Source organism: Manacus candei, unplaced genomic scaffold (assembly GCF_025592945.1).
Source record: "Manacus candei isolate 608988 ecotype Guabito, Panama unplaced genomic scaffold, ASM2559294v1 h1tg000005l, whole genome shotgun sequence".
Lineage (NCBI taxonomy): Eukaryota > Metazoa > Chordata > Aves > Passeriformes > Pipridae > Manacus > Manacus candei.
This window is the reverse complement of record NW_026138053.1, coordinates 19,265,690-19,284,123: the sequence shown is the minus strand read 5'-3', so window position 1 is coordinate 19,284,123 and position 18,434 is coordinate 19,265,690. Positions and strand designations below refer to the sequence as shown.

Genomic DNA, 18,434 nt, shown 5'->3' with positions numbered 1-18,434 from the left:
TTAGGCCAGCTTTAACACACCAGTAACTCCTGGCAGGAAATTTCATTTATAGAAGTTTTGAAATGAATACTCACATGGAAAACTTTTTGTCCTCCTGTTTTGTCTGTCATCCCATGTTCTTCAAATGAGAAAGTGATGTCAGGTGTAAGAGAGAGATTTGCCATCATACTGTGTTTGCAGCCTGACTGTCAGTAGGCTTCTGATCTTCCCAGCCTTTTCAGTTCCACTTCACACCTTTTCCAGCTCAGATAAGCCTATGGTTAAGTCAAAACTGATTTTACTTATCTTGTTAAATTTGGACTGAATTTTTTAAGGAAGAAAATGTATTACATTTATATTAAGAGAGAAGATAAACAGATGTGAGCACATACAGTGTGAAATGTTGTGTTTGAAATGATGAGAATAGTACCAGTAACACTTCGTTTGTGTACAGTTCCAGAGAAAGTGACTGCTGTTGAAGCAAAGTTGACAGCTGATAATGCTGTCCAAATAAAGTGCAAACATCAAAAAGTGTATGGACCACAAACAATATTTGAATTGACTTGGGAGAATGATGGAGAAACCCATAAGAGCAGCGAGAATTGTGAGTTTACAATAGGAGATCTTTCATACTTGACAAATTATACATTTAAGGTAAGTAGGCTTATTATATTAAAATATATAAAATATTGCAGCATTTTCATTGTTGAAGCATATACTTCATTTTAGGAAAAAAAGGCAAATATAGTGCTAGAGGAGTTAATCTATGGATCTGTAGGCTACAGATGTAAAGAAATAGCTATTATTTTGGAAATAAAATGCATGTTTGCCTAACCTATCAAGCAATTCCTTGTGTGCTATTCCACATAGGTTCTGACAACAAGAAAAATACAAGCTGAATAGATTGTTTGTACTTGCAAAAGAGAGAAATTTTAGGTTTCTAAAGGTTTAAAATAGTTTCTTCAGTATGACTGATATCATAGTGTTTAAAACATATTTCATTTAATGAATATGTGACTGTCATTTCAATCAGAGTATAAATGTGGGATTTAAGTCTTGAGATAATTGCTCAGAAGTAAACTGTTCAGATTTTTTCATTGTGAAGATTTTTGACATAAAACAGTCCAGATTGTTTCCTATGTTCTTACATCATCCTCTTACAAGCCAGTCCTTGTTTCCATACAAAATACGTCAAAAATGTGTCAAACCCTTTGCTTTCCTGAAGGCCTCCTTCTATTTCCTCTTCTGTCAGACATTTCACTCTTTTGGGGTTTGTTGCTTGCAAAATCAATGATCTTGTGTGATTCCCTTATTGTGTCCAGTAGGAATATTTTTTATATCCTGATAGCTCCTCTCAGAAAAGTTTAGGCAAGAAAATAAGCAGTAAGAATGATGGAGTTTTATTACTCTTAGGAATCAGTTTCACTCATTTCCCACAATCTTTCCCTCTTGTCTCTGTTTTTACCTGAAGAAATGCAGTATCAGAGAACTTGAATACTCTCGGTTTTATTCCAAGATTTTGTCAGCAGTTTCCTGACAGATTCTGCTAGGAGAGCTTTATATTTGGAAAATAAAGATGAGGTCCCATAGGAGCAAGAGATCCTTGCATTGACCCAATATCACAAGACCTCTGCATTCTTGTAAGCTTCCTGTACATCACAGGCAGTGAGCAGTGTTCCTTACAGAAGGAATTTGCTTCTCTGTCTCTAAACTCTGGCTTTTGCTTTGCACTTGTTTTGCCCAATTCTTACTGGAAAAACAAAGAAAACCTTATGACCTTTGCTGGTAAGGAAAGGACCCTGGGTCAAGTTATAGAAGACTCAAGAAAAAAAAACAACATGAAATATTTGACGTACAAACTACAAAGTGCCTTTTAGATCTGATAGGAATTTCTATTAAGGAAATTTAAAAGATTGAATAAATGTTAAGTATATGACAAAACATAAACCCAGCAAAACATAGTTAGTATTTTAACACCAATTAAAGTAGCCAAATTTAATGATGCAAGAAACCAGCTTATTGAATTAAACTTCTATTAATTATTTCCTATACAGAAATTTGTATTAAAAATATCAAATTCAGTTGACTATTTGTATATGTACTGTTGAAGTAAATGAGTGGTTTTTTATATATTGCATGGTTATTTTTTAGATTTGAGAGACTTGATAAGAGATAAAGTTGATTTTTCCTTGAGGTGCATCTGATTTTGATTTTGTAAGATGTGTTCCCTGTTTTGCTAATTTTTTTTCCTGTCATCTCCATATTTTTGGATCTAGATCTTGCTGTAACTTGGGTAGAAACCTGAGCTGCACTATAAGTGGCTATACAGAGATATAGCAGATGCTGCTGTCAATGAGATTGATTAATTGAAAATAGATGGATGAATTTCAATATCCATTGTGCTTTATTTTCAAAATAAATTGTATGCAGAAATTTTTGCTTTTTGTATCTTAACATCTCTATTATTCTCACCCACTGCATACAGATCTCAGTGTTTAACAATGTACATAGAGGGGAGGCAGTACGGGGGAGCATAAAAACCAGATGTAAGTAAATGTGTACAGCCTTTTTACCTTTAGACTTTAGCATAATATAAATAATGTAAATTGTGAAGTCCATTAAATTGCTCATAATTAAAAATCCAAACTGCCTGTTTTATAGTTCATAGTTGATCTGCATTTAAAAATATTATCTTAATTAAGTATTAATATAACAGATCATGTTGTCAAGTCATTGATCATAATTCAGAATTATTACGCAGCTGTGGTTTCTTCAGGAAACATTCAAATGCAAGTAGAAATTAATTTCTCCAGCTTAAATTATTCAGTTTAGGATTACTTTCCCGTGTTCAGATCCTGCATTTCAAGAGCTGAACATCTGTGGCTTGGCAGAGATTCCCAATGTTCAGGTCAAGAGCAAGTGAGAGCTCCAATACTCGGGTGTACAGGTCACACAGAGCAGGAGACAAGTGTGGTAACAATGAACTAGTGAGTTGTAGCATTTTAACAGGTGGACATGGGGAGTTTAAAGGGAAATAAAGAATGAAGAGGCTTAATTGTAACAGAAATTTAATGAAGAAATAAAATGAAGAAATGAAGAAATAAAATTCCCTTCTCTATTTTGGAATAGTAAACTTAAACCAAACACATAGAAATAATTGTTTAGTTCCTTTCTCAAAATAAAATCAAAACCAAACCAAACCAAACCAAACCAAAAAAAAAAAAAAATCAATGAGCCCTGGTTCTAGGAAGTATACAGATAAAAAAAAAGGAATTAAAATAATAAAAATATATTCTTTTTCTGTTGCCAGACAATTCTAAAGCCCTGATTATATTCTTGGCATTCTTGATCATTGTGACATCAATTGCTTTACTACTGGTTCTGTACAAAATCTATGATCTTCACCAAAAAAAGCTTAGGTAAGGTTCATGTTTCTTTCAAAAATGTGGGGGAGGAGCTTTCTGGTTTTTTTTCCACAAGATTTCTCAGTGGATAGTGGAAAAATGTTGCAAGTTTGATGTTTTATTAATACTGGGAAAAGATATCCTTTTGCCTTTTAATTGTTTCAAAAGAAGCTCATTTTTTTGTTTGTCTGACAACACAATGAAATAGATATAGAATCTTTCTGCTATACCCTTGTTCAAGGCACAGAAGGACTGATCTGTTAGAACAAAATGTCTTGTCCCTAGTTTTGTGAAAAAATATTCAGAAATACCTGGAAAATATTTCCTTCATGATTTAAATCAAAAGCAATGAAAATAATACACACTTCCATGGAATTCTTTCAAACACTTGTTGGCCCCAGACAATATCTGAGGGAGACTTCGTTTATTACAGTAGTCTCCAGGAGACTCAGCAGTTCTGTAGGACAGTGCATGGTGATGGAGGAGTGGCCATTGCCTTCCCCAGTGCCTGTGCCAGAGTCCTGGCGAGCCAGGCTGACTTCTGCTATTGCTGTGAGGGGAGGTGGTGCAATGTGTGAGGGGGCATTTGCTGCTGGTAGAGACAGAAGAGTTTGGGCAACTTCTTCTGAAACCTTTCAGCCCTCTGGCAACAACAGAACTTGGTGTCTCATCTCTTCAGCCCCTTTCCCTTCCCTGCCCTTCCCCTTAGTGGGATAGGGAGCTGCTCTTGCTCAGATGCAAATTTCTATGCTTAGGGAAGCAAAACTGCTTTTGCTTGTACAGCTCCAAAGAGACTGACTTGGTTTTGGCTGCTTAGCATTTAAACTTCATCATGTTTTATGCATGAGTTGGTTTTCTATCGCAAACAAGAGAAATAAGGATGGTGTGGGCAGCCACTCCAGTGAAGAAATTAAAGATAAGTTTGCAGTAGGTGATATGGACAAAATTATGCAAGGGGCAAAGCTTTTTGATATTGTCCCCTCGTTTCTCCCCCTCAATAGTGCTCAGGGTAGGAAGACAAGGATCTTAAACAACTCTGCATAGTCACAGTTGTTGCACTTGTTTCACAGAGAGCTTGTAATGCAGTTTGGTGGCTAAGAACAGCCTTGATGTTCACATACAAAATTGATTTTATTTAACTCATTATCATATATATGTCTTACTGGTCAAAGTGTTTACAGATGCTTTTGCTTCTTACAGCAATTCTTCTGAAGATGTGAACCTTGTTGCAGGTGAGTCTTTATATATTTAACAAGTGGAAATAAAATTAGTTTCAGGTCTTGCTGCCACCTTTGGACTGTTGACATTCCGGGTTGTATACGTAGATTACAGATATCAACATGATAACACCTTATACAGAGGAAAAAATACTTCAGTAAATTTGTAGGACAAGTATTTATACCTTAATGAACTGGAAGTTTGTCGGTATTTGAAAAATTCTTAGTTAGTATTTAATTACAAACCCAGTTTTATTATCCCAGACAATGTTTGTGGTATTTTTAACACTGAGACTAAGCCCAGAATCAAATAGAGCTTCAACCAGAATTTCCCTTTTCTGTGTGCCTTTTTCAAAACAAGAAATTAAACATTAGCCAGTTGTTTTTTACTGAAAAATTTTGAAGGCTTTCATATCCCAAATGTGAAACCAAACGTTTTATGCAACTTTTTGCACAAGATTTCAAAGCCTGTAAAGAAAGACAGGATCAGTCAATACCAGAAAGTTTAAAGAAAAAAACTATTTAGAACACTTAAACGCACAGAAACTAACTATATTACATACTGTGTTGAGATTCAAATCCATTAGCTTAGATACACGGTTACTAAAAAATACAACTTTTCAATGTAAATAAAAAATTTGTAAGTGTCTAATAGGAGGTGTTAAAACTTGTTCAATTGTTACTTTGTCATTTGAGAGGATATAACAGATAATTGCTACTCAGAGAATAAATTGGAGGAAACTTGGAAAATTAGGCAATGCATTGCATTTGTAGGTTGTTTGCACAGTATTTCCCTGTACCACTGGCAATAACTGATCAGAACTGAAGTAGAAGGCAAGGCTGTGTAACTCCTGTGGCCTTGGGGCTGTGTGTGTGACCTGAATGTGGCAGTTGACACTTGGTACAAAAGCACTGTTGGTGCAGTGTCCCTGCATGAGGCCTCCTCCGGAGGTGTCTCCAGTCAGGCAGCAGAGCTGGAAAAGTTCTGTTATTCCCATGGCCTGTCTTCTCACAGCTGGCTCAGGCAACACCAGTTTTTAAAAAAATAAACACGCCGTTAAAACAAAGAAACTTGTCCTTCTGTTAATTCACCTGACAATGCAAGAATCACGTTTCAGTAATGTGATGTACATCTTCAACATCAGTAACAATAAATGTTCAACTTGTTGACACAGTTAAAGATGACGAGAGGCAACTTCTCAACATAGAACCAATACCTTCAGAGCAATTGCTGGACACATACAAGAGGAAGATTGCAGATGAAGGAAGGCTTTTCTTGGATGAATTTCAGGTTTGTCCTTGGCTCAAAACATACCACAGATTTTTAGCCAGGTGGTTGGAAAAATTCCATTTGGGAGCGTGTTTGAAGTACTAGTTAGAAATAAATAAATAATCTAGAAAATTGAGCAAACTCTCATCTAAGGTCAAATAGGCCTCAGTTAATTTTGCTACCAATCTCTCCTCATTGTAAGATGACAGTACTTTTTTTTTCCTGAAAGTGTTTTTCAGCAAAAATATAAAATAAGCAGTCTAAATACTTCTCATTTTAAAGTACCTTTTAATGCATATGTTTTATACTCTTACTGCATAGCCATGGGGATATAAATAATATATAATTGTGGAGATATATATTATCTATATTGAGGGAAAGAAATTTTTTCTACTTCAGATATAAGAAATATATGAAGTAATATTGTATAAAGTAGAATGTTATCTTCCAGATTCAGTAATACCAACTTATTTCCATATGCATTTGACTGTAAGTAGAAGCTATTTAAAATATACACTTATTTAATAAAAGAAAAATTGTATTTTACAGAGTATTCCTAGAGTTTTCAGTAAATTTTCTATAAAGGAGGCCAAAAAGAGCCATAATCAGAACAAAAACCGTTACATTGATATTCTTCCATGTGAGTATTTGCTATAATTTTTGTGCATTTTATAAATATTTGATTCCTCACTGCCTTGAGATAATATAATTTATTTTTTTTAATTATTTAAACAGATGACCATAACCGTGTTGAGCTCTCAGAGATCCCAGGAGATCCAGGATCGGACTATATCAATGCAAGTTATATTGATGTGAGTGACTTTTACTGAAAAAAATTTTAGACGCTATTGAAGAAATCCTATAGTCTGTACATTTAATGCATCAACACCTTTAAGGATTTCCATTTGACTTGTTTCCAACTTTGTAATATATTCAGTATTATTGAACTGTTGTATATTGAATTTGTTTTTTAAAGTTGAAAATCTCTGACTGTTCATGCTTGCTTTCTAAAGGTTGATAACAATGTACTTTTTTAGGGCTTCAAAGAACCAAGAAAATACATTGCTGCACAAGGTAATTTTTAACCTTAAAAGAATATGCTTTCTTTATTCACCCATTTCTTTTAGAGTACTAAAAGCCTATTTGTAAATTTAAAGGAAAAAATGAAAATCTGAAATTTTGAAATTTGATATGAAATAGTTGTCAATGAGTTTTTGCTTAGGGAATTTTGTGAAGATTAATAAATTTTACTTCACAGGCAGATTTCTCATATTGTATAATTTAACACCAAAAGTTTTCAAATTTCGTAGCTATGCACTAAAGATACATATGAGACGTTTAAAGTGTTGTAGCCACATGGCAGCAGCCATAATGAAATCAAGTGTGTGGCTCTTATTTGTGTGATTGCTTAGCTTTTCAGAATGCATGGCTAAGCATGTCAAGAAGGCAAGTGTGTTTTCATGGGGCTGCACTCTGAAAAAGTCCCGTAAAATATCTCCTGCTAGGCCCCAAGGATGAAACCACAGATGATTTCTGGAGAATGATCTGGGAACAGAAGGCAACAATTATTGTCATGGTGACTCGCTGTGAGGAAGGAAAGAGGGTGAGAAACATTCATCCTTCTATCCTTCTGTCTATCTTTCTGTCCTTCTTTTGTCTGAAAACAGAGTGGGTTGCTGTGCTGTGCTGAATTACATTTTCTTCTTAGTACTTTGTTTTCATTCTTTGCTGTTCTGTTGTGGCAGAACCTGTATTGGAAAGCATGACAAAACAGTGTTGCCTTATGAATTACCTGTCTTATCAGAAAATATCACTTTAGTCACATCTGTAAGTAGCAGAGGGTGAGCCTCCAAATTACAATTAATTAATCCAGAAAAGGGCTCAGGGTAGAACTCTAGCTCCTCACAGAACTGTCATAAAAGGTGTGGTTAGTATTTTTCTTCTGTCTATTCTGACATCCTGGCAATGTCCTCCGTAAATCCTAAATAGAATATTTTTCACCTGTTGTCTTTGCCCCTTATTTAACTGGAAGGTTGGGTGCTTCTGGCTTGCTTTTGTTCCTTATTCCAGGTACAGCAGGAAGAAGGGGATCTGCTGTTTTAACTGCTTTTAAAGATGTTGGCAGCATGCAGATTTACAGCACACCCAAGTTGATGTTATAGGCAGGCAAGAGCAACATCCCTGACTGAAGACTGAAAAAGAAGCCGTGGAAATAGCTGCAAAAATGTTTCTACAGCCTTCAGGCACCAGCAGCAGTTGCTGTTCACTTTTTCAACTAGTGTACAGGATGTATTTTTCCCTACTTTACATCTGAAATTAAATTCAAAATGACCATAAACTTCAGGTCAGAGACCTAAATTGCTGGATATTTGGAATTATTTACCTAAGCAGTGCCAGCCTTTTCAGGAGAGGACAAGACCTGTGAGAAGTTGGAAAAACTATACTGAGCTGCCATCTATTTTAAATCAGACTTTTTTCTAGCTCTCAGCTCTCTGCCGCTTTGCTGTCATGCTGCTCACGTAACTTCATATCTTCATAGAACAAGTGTGCCCAGTACTGGCCATCAATGGAGAATGGATCTGCAACATTTGGGGACATCATTGTGAAGATCAATGAAAGTAAAACATGTCCAGACTATGTCATTCAGAAACTACACATCACAAATGTAAGTTGATTCAAAAGTGTGAGACTGACTGGAACTGGAGTGTCGGTTTGGAGTTTGTACTTTTAAGAGACAAGAGTCAGATATCTATGGAAGACACTCTGCTGTATTTTCCCAAGCAACATATAGCTTCCAAGAAAACTTCTTAGAAAACTTAGTGTCCTTCCTTGCAAGAAATATGAGTTAGATATGTATTTCCCAACTTCAAAATGTATTTTCCTTAATTTTCTACAATCTACATTTAAGATGAAACTACTAATATGCGAAGTAGTAAAAAAATTAATATGCACACTGTGGTTTCCTTAGACGTTAGTTTGTTCTGTAACACAGAAATTTTGCTGGTTTGTGTGTATCTCAGCATAACCCTCTGCAACTAAAATCAATTTGACTCACAGATCACCATTATCTACCCTCATGATAATTGCACAGGGGGACAATCACAAATTCCCAAGTGCATTTATGAGCATAAGTATTTTAAAATTACCATTTATCTCTGTGTAGAATCATTAAGGCTGGTTAATTTCTACCTTTTATACAGCTGAAATCATGTTAGTTGCTCTATGTGTAATTGAGAACAAAATTTACCATCTGAGGCCAAATGCTCAATCTTAGGCCCTTTGAAAACTGTTTCAATGAGGATAAATGGAGCATAAGTCATAGCTAAAAGCATTAAGATTCAAAGAGTAAATCTGCTGACAGATCTTCAGCAAAGGGAACAGAGTCCACCCATCTTTATCCATGATTACAGCTGGAAATTCCTATTCTGCTGTCTCATGTTGCTTTGAAATTTACTCAGGAAGCGGTCTGATTGAAAGAAAGTTGTAACATAGTGTGAAGTCAGTGAGAATATCAGGATGTTAAGAATTAACTATTAACAAGGACATTGCTCCATCACTTGAGCAATCTGACGTTAGAAATGAGAGACTGCAGCAGGTTGAGGGCTGATATTTTTAGAGCTGTCTGCCCTTTGTTCCACTGACATCATATTTATATAGAGAAAATGAATATTTGCTGTGGAATTTAAGAGTGGTACCTGGCAAGAAAGTGGAGACTTCTGCAGTTCTGGTAGAATAGTGATGTATAATTACTGAAACAATGGCAAATAATTGTATGAATAACTCTGCCACAACTGGGTAATTCAACTTTGAATAAGAATTTGGAGGTTCATTACCGGGGAAATGCTCATATAGCCATACTAAATCTTAGCCAGTAAAAAAATGTCACTGAGATGTTTTTCTCATTTTGTTTTATAATCATGTTTATCAAAATCTATGTCCTCTTTTAGTCTAGCAGTGACATATCAAAGCAGGACTCAAGACTTCACACGCTTTAAGCTTTACTCTAGTGACTTGGATTTATGTACACACATATGTATATAGAGAGAGATGTTAAACCCCCACACTTCACTTTTTCTAGGGAAGAGAAAGGACAGCTGGAAGAGATGTCACTCATATTCAGTTCACAAGCTGGCCAGACCATGGAGTCCCTGAGGATCCACATCTCCTTCTCAAACTCCGACGCAGAGTTAATGCTCTCAGCAACTTTTTTAGTGGCCCAATAGTAGTTCACTGCAGGTAAATACATATTATTCTTTAAAAAAATTTTTATGTTAGATAAAAATGAAATGAAGCTATTTAAAAAAGGGAGGTGGCAAAAGTGTCTGATCCCAAATTTTGTGGTTTGAATACTTGAAAATGAGGCAGCCAGAGAGTCACAAGGAGGCCTGGTTTCTGAAGGATATTAAAGATATTCAGGTTGGTAAAACGTGAGGATACACAGACTTTTGGAAAACAGCCAGTGTTGGGCTGCTCTGGCTATAAGCATCACATTTGGCAATATTTGCCTTGTTTTCATTAAAAGATACTAGAAATACAAACTCATCGCTGTTTGTGTTGCCAGTTAATTTACAGCAAGAACTGTTGTTCAGTTGGGTTGAATTCTGTTGTTACACTTTTTCACTTTCCCTCTCTCAAGGACTGCTGCCCTCAGAGTGGGACCGGGGGTGCCGTTCCCTCTCAATAAACAGATCCCTTTGTGCTTTGCAGTGCTGGTGTTGGGCGCACTGGGACATATATAGGAATCGATGCCATGCTGGAGGGGCTGGATGCAGAAGGCAGAGTGGATGTTTACGGCTACGTTGTGAAGCTGCGTCGGCAGCGATGCCTCATGGTTCAAGTAGAGGTATGTCACTAAAATTCCTGTCACTTAGAACTCTCCATTGCTAGGGCTTCATCAGTATTTCTCAGAAGTGCGCTGCTCAGTCTTGGGTGCTGCTACAGTTCAGTTGAAGCTGTTCGTAGAAAATGTAGCTACGGAAAATATTAATAGAGAGAAAAGATTCCAAGATAACTTTTCAGTTTTGGAAACTTCAACTTTTAAAGTTTAGAGTCTAGAAAAGAGCACCTAAACCAACTTAGATTTGATAATCCCTCTTTTGGCATGGAATTCACAAACACAAAATTGGGATTGCAGGATCAGACTTAATTTTCAAATTCTAAAAACTGTCTGCCTAAGTGCAATTTTCAGTTGAGTTGAGAGTACACCAGAAGTTGTGGTCTGATGCAAAGTATGTTTTTTACTTATTTAAGTATTTTGCAGTTTTAATACCTGTATTTAATACTTGAATTTAATGCCTATTTAATGTTAGTGCTTAATATTATTAACACTAATGATACCATGGGAGTAATAGTTCCTTAGAGTGGTTTTAAAAAGTGATCTGATTTTTTTTTTACTCTTTAATAACTTCATGTTTAAACTCTGCAAATGGGAAACACCAGTCGCAGTACATCCTTATTCATCAAGCACTCGTGGAATACAATCAGTATGGAGAAACAGAGGTCAGTCTCTCAGAGCTGCATTCCTACCTTAACAATCTGAAAAGGAAAGACCATCCGAGTGATCCTTCTCTGCTGGAGGCAGAATTTCAGGTAAATAAGCATTACACTCGAGTTGCCCTTACTTCCCACTTATGTCAGAAGGCACCTTGCACAATAGTCATGAGATCGAGATACTGTATGTAATAGATCACTTCAGTGCTATTTTATTTCTCTAGCACAGAAAGAGTTTCTTTACCTCCATGAAAAAAAGCTGTACATTAAGAATATTTTATTTCTACTTTTGGTGTTGATATTTTTAACAAAGTTGGAGATCACAGAATGATTACTTGTGTCTGTGTGCATGATGCCCTGTGCTATAGTACACGGTGTAGCAGGTATTTTTAAACTGTGGTTGAGATGTGACCAAAGTTTAAAGAGTCAAAGTAAGGAGTGAGGCACTGTGAGGTGAAGGCAGGGTGTGAGTGTCAAGGGGAGGCAATGATCTCAGGAACTATTTTATTCAAGCATAATACCAAACATACTCTTTTTTTAGCGATTACCTTCCTATAAGGGGTGGCGGACACAGAACACTGGGAATCGTGAGGAAAATAGAAGCAAAAATAGGAATGCCAACATAATTCCATGTAAGTATATCCATGAACCTTTCCTTATTTTAACTGTTTTCTTCTATAAGAACAAATTACCTTACACTGTGGTATTTGATTAGTTTCCTCAAACTGTAAAATTAGAAACTTCTCATAGTGTTTTAAAAAAGGAGAGACGAGTTTTTGACCTGTGAATTATTTGGAGTGTTTATTTCAAACAAGGCAGCCTTTGTTCTGCAGTCTGTTGTGAAAGGACTGGCCTTTTCCTTTCCCCCCCCCCCCCGCCTTCCCCGCCCCACTAATGCCATACCTGAGGGGCTGTGTGCTGTGAGGGTGACACTTTGTCTCATGCAGATGACTTTAACCGAGTGCCGATCAGGCACGAAGACGAATGCAATAAGGAGGGTGAACATGATTCAGATGATTCCTCAGATGAGGACAGCGACTGTGAGGAATCAAGCAAATACATCAATGCTTCCTTCATAACTGTATGTATTTAGAGGATCCACTATAAGTATTTCACAAGCTTTCAGCTAAAACTATATTCTAGCTTGAGCTCCTACTCTCTTGTTGGTTTCAAAATAGAATAGGAATTACTTGAATAAGGGAGAAAGATCTGATTGGCAAATCCATCTATGTTCAAAACCACTAGTCTTCAGACTGGCCTCATGATAACATGTATTTCTATTAGTGGGCATCTGCCAACAAGTTGAACCATATTAATATTTTCCCTGCTAGTGAAATATGAGTATAGTTATTCACATATACCAAAAATGCTATTAGTTAAAATTATAGCCATCAGTTTTTTGGTATCATTATACATCCAAAGAAGGAGAGCAGATATCAGTCACTATTGAAGTAATGGATTTTAATAGAATTACTAGCTTAGTTCCATTTGTCTGAATACTTTGAAATTCTGCACAGTTAGGATCCCTATTCAGGGTAAATGTATCTTTATTTTTAGGTTGCTCAGAGTGAACTGACTGGTGCACCAACTTTGTGTGGTATAAATACAATATCTTAGTGGCAAAATTAAATGGCTGTGTAGAATTGAATGTTTTAGCCCTTAAAAATATGCTTTGCAGAAAATGGCAGGGTGAGGTCTCACCCACTGCAGCATCAATATATCTTGTTGTCAGTCTGGAAGTGATATTCTTGTTAGGAGGATTGAGTTTAATGTCAGTTGAACAGTAGAATTCCTGTAAGACCACTGTGTACTGTGATAGGTGTATTTTCCCTCTAAACAAAATGGTTCATTAGTTTATTTCACTGTGTATTCCTTAAATGACAATAAGTTCTATTATTTGACAATTACATTTCAAATGAATTCAAGAGAAAAAAATTCTTTTTTAGGGTTACTGGGGTTCAAAAGCCATGATTGCAACACAGGGACCACTGCAGGAAACTATTTCTGACTTCTGGCAAATGGTGTTCCAAAGAAAAGTCAAAGTCATTGTTATGCTGACAGAGCTGAAAGAAGGAGATCAGGTGGGGGCATCGTCTGCACACTGACATATATGCAAAGAAAACACTGCACTGCACTCTCTCATTCCCTTGCTGCAGTTAAGCATGTTTCATAGGATGAGGAATTTGTATTTCCAATATAATTTTTTCTATTATTTACCTACTTAGTTTACATTCTAATGAGGTAAGAGTCCGTGATGCTATATTTTAAATATATTTTGAATATTTTAAAATACAATGAAACTCCCACTGCTTTAAAGTCAGTACATTCTGTAAGTGAATGTGGAAGGCAAAATAAAAGCAGATCTGAATGGTAATCACTGACTTGTACTTTTATCCATTTTAGGAACTCTGTGCACAGTACTGGGGAGAAGAAAAACAAACACATGATGGCATAGAAGTTCAAATGACAGATGTCAACCGTTGCCCAAGCTATACCATACGGGCATTTGATGTTACACATCTGAAGGTAGGAGTTTCTTTGCAAATTCCAAAAGGAAGTTTTAAAGGAATTTTTCAATTTGAAAACAAATTTACAAACTTAGCCTAAAGAAAGAGAAGGGGCAGTTCCCACTACAGTTACCTCCTGCTCTAAGAAATGGAAATATTTTTCACAGAATCACAGAATCTTCTGAGTTGGAAGGGACCCACAAGAATCATCAAGTCCAACTTTTAAAGGAATGGCCCTTACAGGGATCAAAGCCACAACCTTGGCATTATTAGCACCATGCTCTAACCAGCTGAGCTAATCTCAAGTTTCTCTTCCAGACCAGAAGTTAATAATGATAAATTAGCTCAAGTTTCCTATTTAGTGAGTTGCTGAGATGGTGGTAGTGGAGTCTAAAGACTGTGTTTTGTATTTTGAGCAAAGCCTGCCTGGATGTCTACCTACCTCATATTCATGAGGTAGAACTCACATCATTCTGCAGTTCCTCAGGAATATAATTCTTCTTTCGTAAATCAGCAGCAATAGTGGTACTATGTGAATCTTTATTTTAACCTGAACATTGACAACATCTCCACTGCTGTTTTTCAGACAAAAGAAACACAGAAGGTGTATCAGTATCAGTATCATAAGTGGAGTGGCTTTGATGTTCCAGAAACCCCCAAAGATTTAGTCAGCATGATTGAGAAAGTTAAACAAAAAATTCCATCCAGACAAGTCACTGAGGACAACAGGAGAACCCGCAGTGTCCCACTCGTCGTCCACTGCCGGTGGGTCTAAATTCAGCACACGTGTTCAACTAGCTCTAAGTTCTGCATAGACATAGTAACCATAATTCCAGGATGCCTACCTTTTTCCCCAAGCCTTTCCATGTGTCTGGAGATTCAGCTCTCCCTAGAAGATTCCTTGAATTGCTCGAGTTTGACCTTTTGGATTATAGTGGTGAAAAGCAAGCGCACTTCCCATGGGTGCAGAATAGGTGTTAAGAGCTGGCTGCTCTTGGCTGGCACTGCTATTTTCTGGTGAAATGTTATGTCAGAGTGCACTTGTAGCATACACTAAGGAAGATCCAGTAGAGTTCTTAGGTTCATTTCTTGCTCCAATATATGTCTGCTTTTTTAGGACCATTTCCAGGAGTAGAGTTGCATAACATCTAAACCAAAAGATAATCCTGCTAACAATAGTTGAGACTATAAATCTGAAATTTGAATTTCGGTCTTCCCCTTAAGTGGCATTTGAGATCCAAGTAGCCTCTAGATAAACTGTGTCTTGTGCAAGTCCCACACTTACACTTAATTGAGACAATTTCAGTCCAGTAAAAAATGCCTTGGAAAAGTAATTCTTTATGAAGGCTTTGAAATATATCTAATATTAAGTCAGAAGACTTGCTGATTTTATGTTGTAAATTTACATGTACATTTTGCATTGTCTTCTAGTGATGGATCACAGCAGACTGGTGTATTTTGTGCTTTAATGACCCTCCTGGAAAGTGCAGAAACAGAAGAAGTAATAGATGTTTTCCAAGTAGTAAAAGCTCTTCGTCGCACCAGGCTGGGAATGGTCCCCACCTTTGTAAGTAAATCTTACAAATTAACAGAAAAAATTATGAGATTACTTATCATGGTCACGAATGTTCTCACAACCTCATGCATAATTGCTGTATACAGAACACTTACTCTAACCAGAGCATTCACAGGGGAATGATGGGAATGAATGAGTCTGTGAGATGTCCAGAGCTGCAATTCTGTAACAACTTTGGGAAAGTTTCCATAGTATGAAATTGTAAATTGCATAAATTGCTGTTCCTGCAGTTGCTTCAGGGATGTACATGCAGTGTCCCTGGAGTTCTGCAGTTAGGGGGCTCACTCCATTGCACTGACTGTTTTCTTTCAGCCACTTCAGAGGAACTGGCTCTGTGGCACACACTGTGCATTTACTAAAAAACCAGACCTAATATGGGGCACCTTATTAGGTGACTTTCCTAAATTCCTTACAATATGTGTTGTTTACAACTTAGGTACTCTAAAAAACATTTTTTTGGTGCTTTATCAACCAGGAGGTTACTGAGTGACAACTTGGAATGTCCAATGCAGGTAGTTTCAGAGACGTTACATACACATGAAATCGGAACAAACCATAGGAGCAACACTCTGCATGCCAAAAACTGTGTAGGCTGCTTCATATGCAGTCTAGCATGTCCAACTACATGCTACATTTCTAAAATTCAAGAAAACAGAGAAAGAATGGGTTTATTCTTGGACTCTGAGCATTCCATTCACACTAACTTTCTTTGCTTTATCTTTAAGGACCATTACCAGTTTCTGTATGACACCATTGCCAGTACCTACCCTGCACAGAATGGACAAATAAAGAAGAACAGTCGACAGGAAGATAAAGTTGAATTTTGCAGTGAAGTAGGAAAAACACATCAGGAAACTGATTTGATCACTATTGATCTTACTCCACCAACACCAGAGGAAAATGAGCCACCTGAAATACATGATGATTCTAAAGCTGCAGATAGCACTAAGGGAACAGAAAGCTCTACAAATGGCCCCACAACTCCAGTTCTAACTTAGAGTTATACTTAAAAAAAAAAAGAAAAAATGCTTTTTCAAGTGCAAAAATTCTTAAGCAAAATAAGAAGTATAAGATTTCTTCCTCTTCCCACCTTTTTTTTTTTAATTTGAAAATGTTTAGTTATATAATTTTTTTAAAGGTACAGATTTAAAGGAATACTTGAAACTTGTAGAGAGGGACAAAGAACTGTGGAAGTTTAATTTGTGTGTAGATTTTCATTTAATGCTTCCTCAGAAACCTTTTTACGATTTTTATACTTTTCTTTTTAAAAATATGTACAGTGTAATACTATGCTGAGCAGCGGGAAGGAAATTTTTTTACTTCTGTAACAAGGAGAAAAGCAACTCAGAACAGCAAGATTAGTGTGTTGCAAGAACACGTCTGTCCTCAAAACTCTTAGCAAGTAAGTTAACCTACTTGGTAAGCATATATTCAAGCATCTCAGGAGTGCTGACCAAGCTCTGCATTAATAATACTCTGTGGGACTTGTGGGACTTGTAGGACTTTGCCAAAGACTTTTAGAAGCTTATAGTTTACATCATGTGGCAATTCCAAGGAATTTAGACCTACAAGGAATCTAAATCCTCCCATATCAATGCAGAAGAGAAATTTTTGCATTTTTCTAACTGTCCTCAAGGTGTCCTTGTTGCTCCACATTTTATTAATCTGAAATCCCAATGTTAGACTCCTATAAGAGCTTGGGGATCAGCATTTGAATCATTGCAACAGTTCTGATAGAAAGCACATTCTGTTTGCTCCTAGAGCTTAAAATACTGCGTGCTTGCACATCTATTTCTTATGCTTACTTTTATTTAAAGAGACTACTCTCGTGTATGCATCCAAACTCTTTGCGGAATTGGAAAATGCTTTGATACTTTTCCTCAAAACTTTGTAGATTTTAATTGGTACAGGATTTTTTTTTTCATAATGAGATTTTGTATGTTATAGTTGTGATATTTTTACTATTTCTTGCTGAATTTTAGCCTACTGTTTTTAGAACAAATAAAAAAGTTAACATTTGACAAGATGGAAATTATTTTGTTCTCTAGATATCTGCAAACTGATCATTTGCTTCTAAATGCACAAAATCTTGTGCTGTCCCATACAGGGATAAAATTTACAAATTTCAGTAAGAAAACACACCATTTAATTCTTATAAAACTGTGTGTATGCCCAGGTAAGTGTCATGACTCTCTCAGAACAGAGGAAAGAAACTTTATTTTTCCTTTTGCTTGAAGCCATTAAAGGAACAGTCATGCAAAAAATTCAGTGCTCCTAGTTTATCACTGCTTGTTCCTAATTTCTCATTACAAAACATAATTGAAAATACTCAGAGAGTTGCCTAAACAACATGTACAGTCACACTTGGTTAAAACACTAATTGAATTGTGTTGTTACTCTAGATCAAATATTTCATTCACAATTATGAGCTCAGACAAGTGCTTCCTGGCAGTCTTGCTTGAATAACTGGCAGCAAGCAGACACAGAGGCAGTGGGATTCCCCTTGGCTGTCAGCTGAACTGTCTTTTCAGCTGGAGTTGTGTTAGGTGATAAACCAACAAAGCTGAGGGGGTCATCTGTGGACTAAATGGGAAGAAAATCTGAAAAGTATTGTAGGCCCAAAATCTGTTGGCTAGTTTTAGAAGAACATGTCAAAATTGCAAATTTAGCATTACTTGAAGATCAAATGGATAGAGAGCCTTGGAAGCAGATTGGCTCACTGGCATTTATTGCATGACACAGAACAATTAATTTATTTTCCTTCTTTTAAGATTTGGCCACTGTAAAACCTCTCTAGCTAGCTGAGGTAGAAAAATAAAGAGGCAAGTGCTGCTTCCTATGGTAAATGTGTGGAAACAGAGACTAGTCACACTTTTAGGAATAACTGAAATGTTTCCCAAACCAAAAATTAAACCAAAATTTTCATTTTGTGTTAAATCTGAGGCACTCATACACCTCAATTCCTTAGAAATTGGTTCTTGTGGTTTTTAA

The 18,434-nt window shown here is 36.4% G+C and overlaps 1 protein-coding gene across 4 annotated transcripts in view; it reads left to right on the top strand.

Annotated features, from left to right (window-relative positions):
* Positions 1-17,460, top strand: part of PTPRC (protein tyrosine phosphatase receptor type C) — a 92,278-nt gene extending 74,818 nt beyond the window's left edge. For all 4 annotated transcript variants that reach the window (XM_051804287.1, XM_051804276.1, XM_051804298.1 and 1 more), the window contains 20 exons: positions 434-633; positions 2,465-2,525; positions 3,290-3,398; positions 4,584-4,615; positions 5,776-5,891; positions 6,420-6,510; positions 6,606-6,682; positions 6,908-6,944; positions 7,376-7,473; positions 8,410-8,535; positions 9,949-10,106; positions 10,578-10,713; positions 11,310-11,459; positions 11,902-11,992; positions 12,308-12,441; positions 13,307-13,441; positions 13,764-13,886; positions 14,454-14,632; positions 15,299-15,434; positions 16,169-17,460. In XM_051804287.1, the coding sequence (XP_051660247.1) occupies positions 434-633; positions 2,465-2,525; positions 3,290-3,398; positions 4,584-4,615; positions 5,776-5,891; positions 6,420-6,510; positions 6,606-6,682; positions 6,908-6,944; positions 7,376-7,473; positions 8,410-8,535; positions 9,949-10,106; positions 10,578-10,713; positions 11,310-11,459; positions 11,902-11,992; positions 12,308-12,441; positions 13,307-13,441; positions 13,764-13,886; positions 14,454-14,632; positions 15,299-15,434; positions 16,169-16,441 (2,462 nt within the window). In that variant the 3' untranslated portion in view covers positions 16,442-17,460. The remainder of the gene's footprint in view (positions 1-433; positions 634-2,464; positions 2,526-3,289; positions 3,399-4,583; positions 4,616-5,775; positions 5,892-6,419; positions 6,511-6,605; positions 6,683-6,907; positions 6,945-7,375; positions 7,474-8,409; positions 8,536-9,948; positions 10,107-10,577; positions 10,714-11,309; positions 11,460-11,901; positions 11,993-12,307; positions 12,442-13,306; positions 13,442-13,763; positions 13,887-14,453; positions 14,633-15,298; positions 15,435-16,168) is intronic.
* Positions 17,461-18,434: the final 974 nt, after the last annotated feature.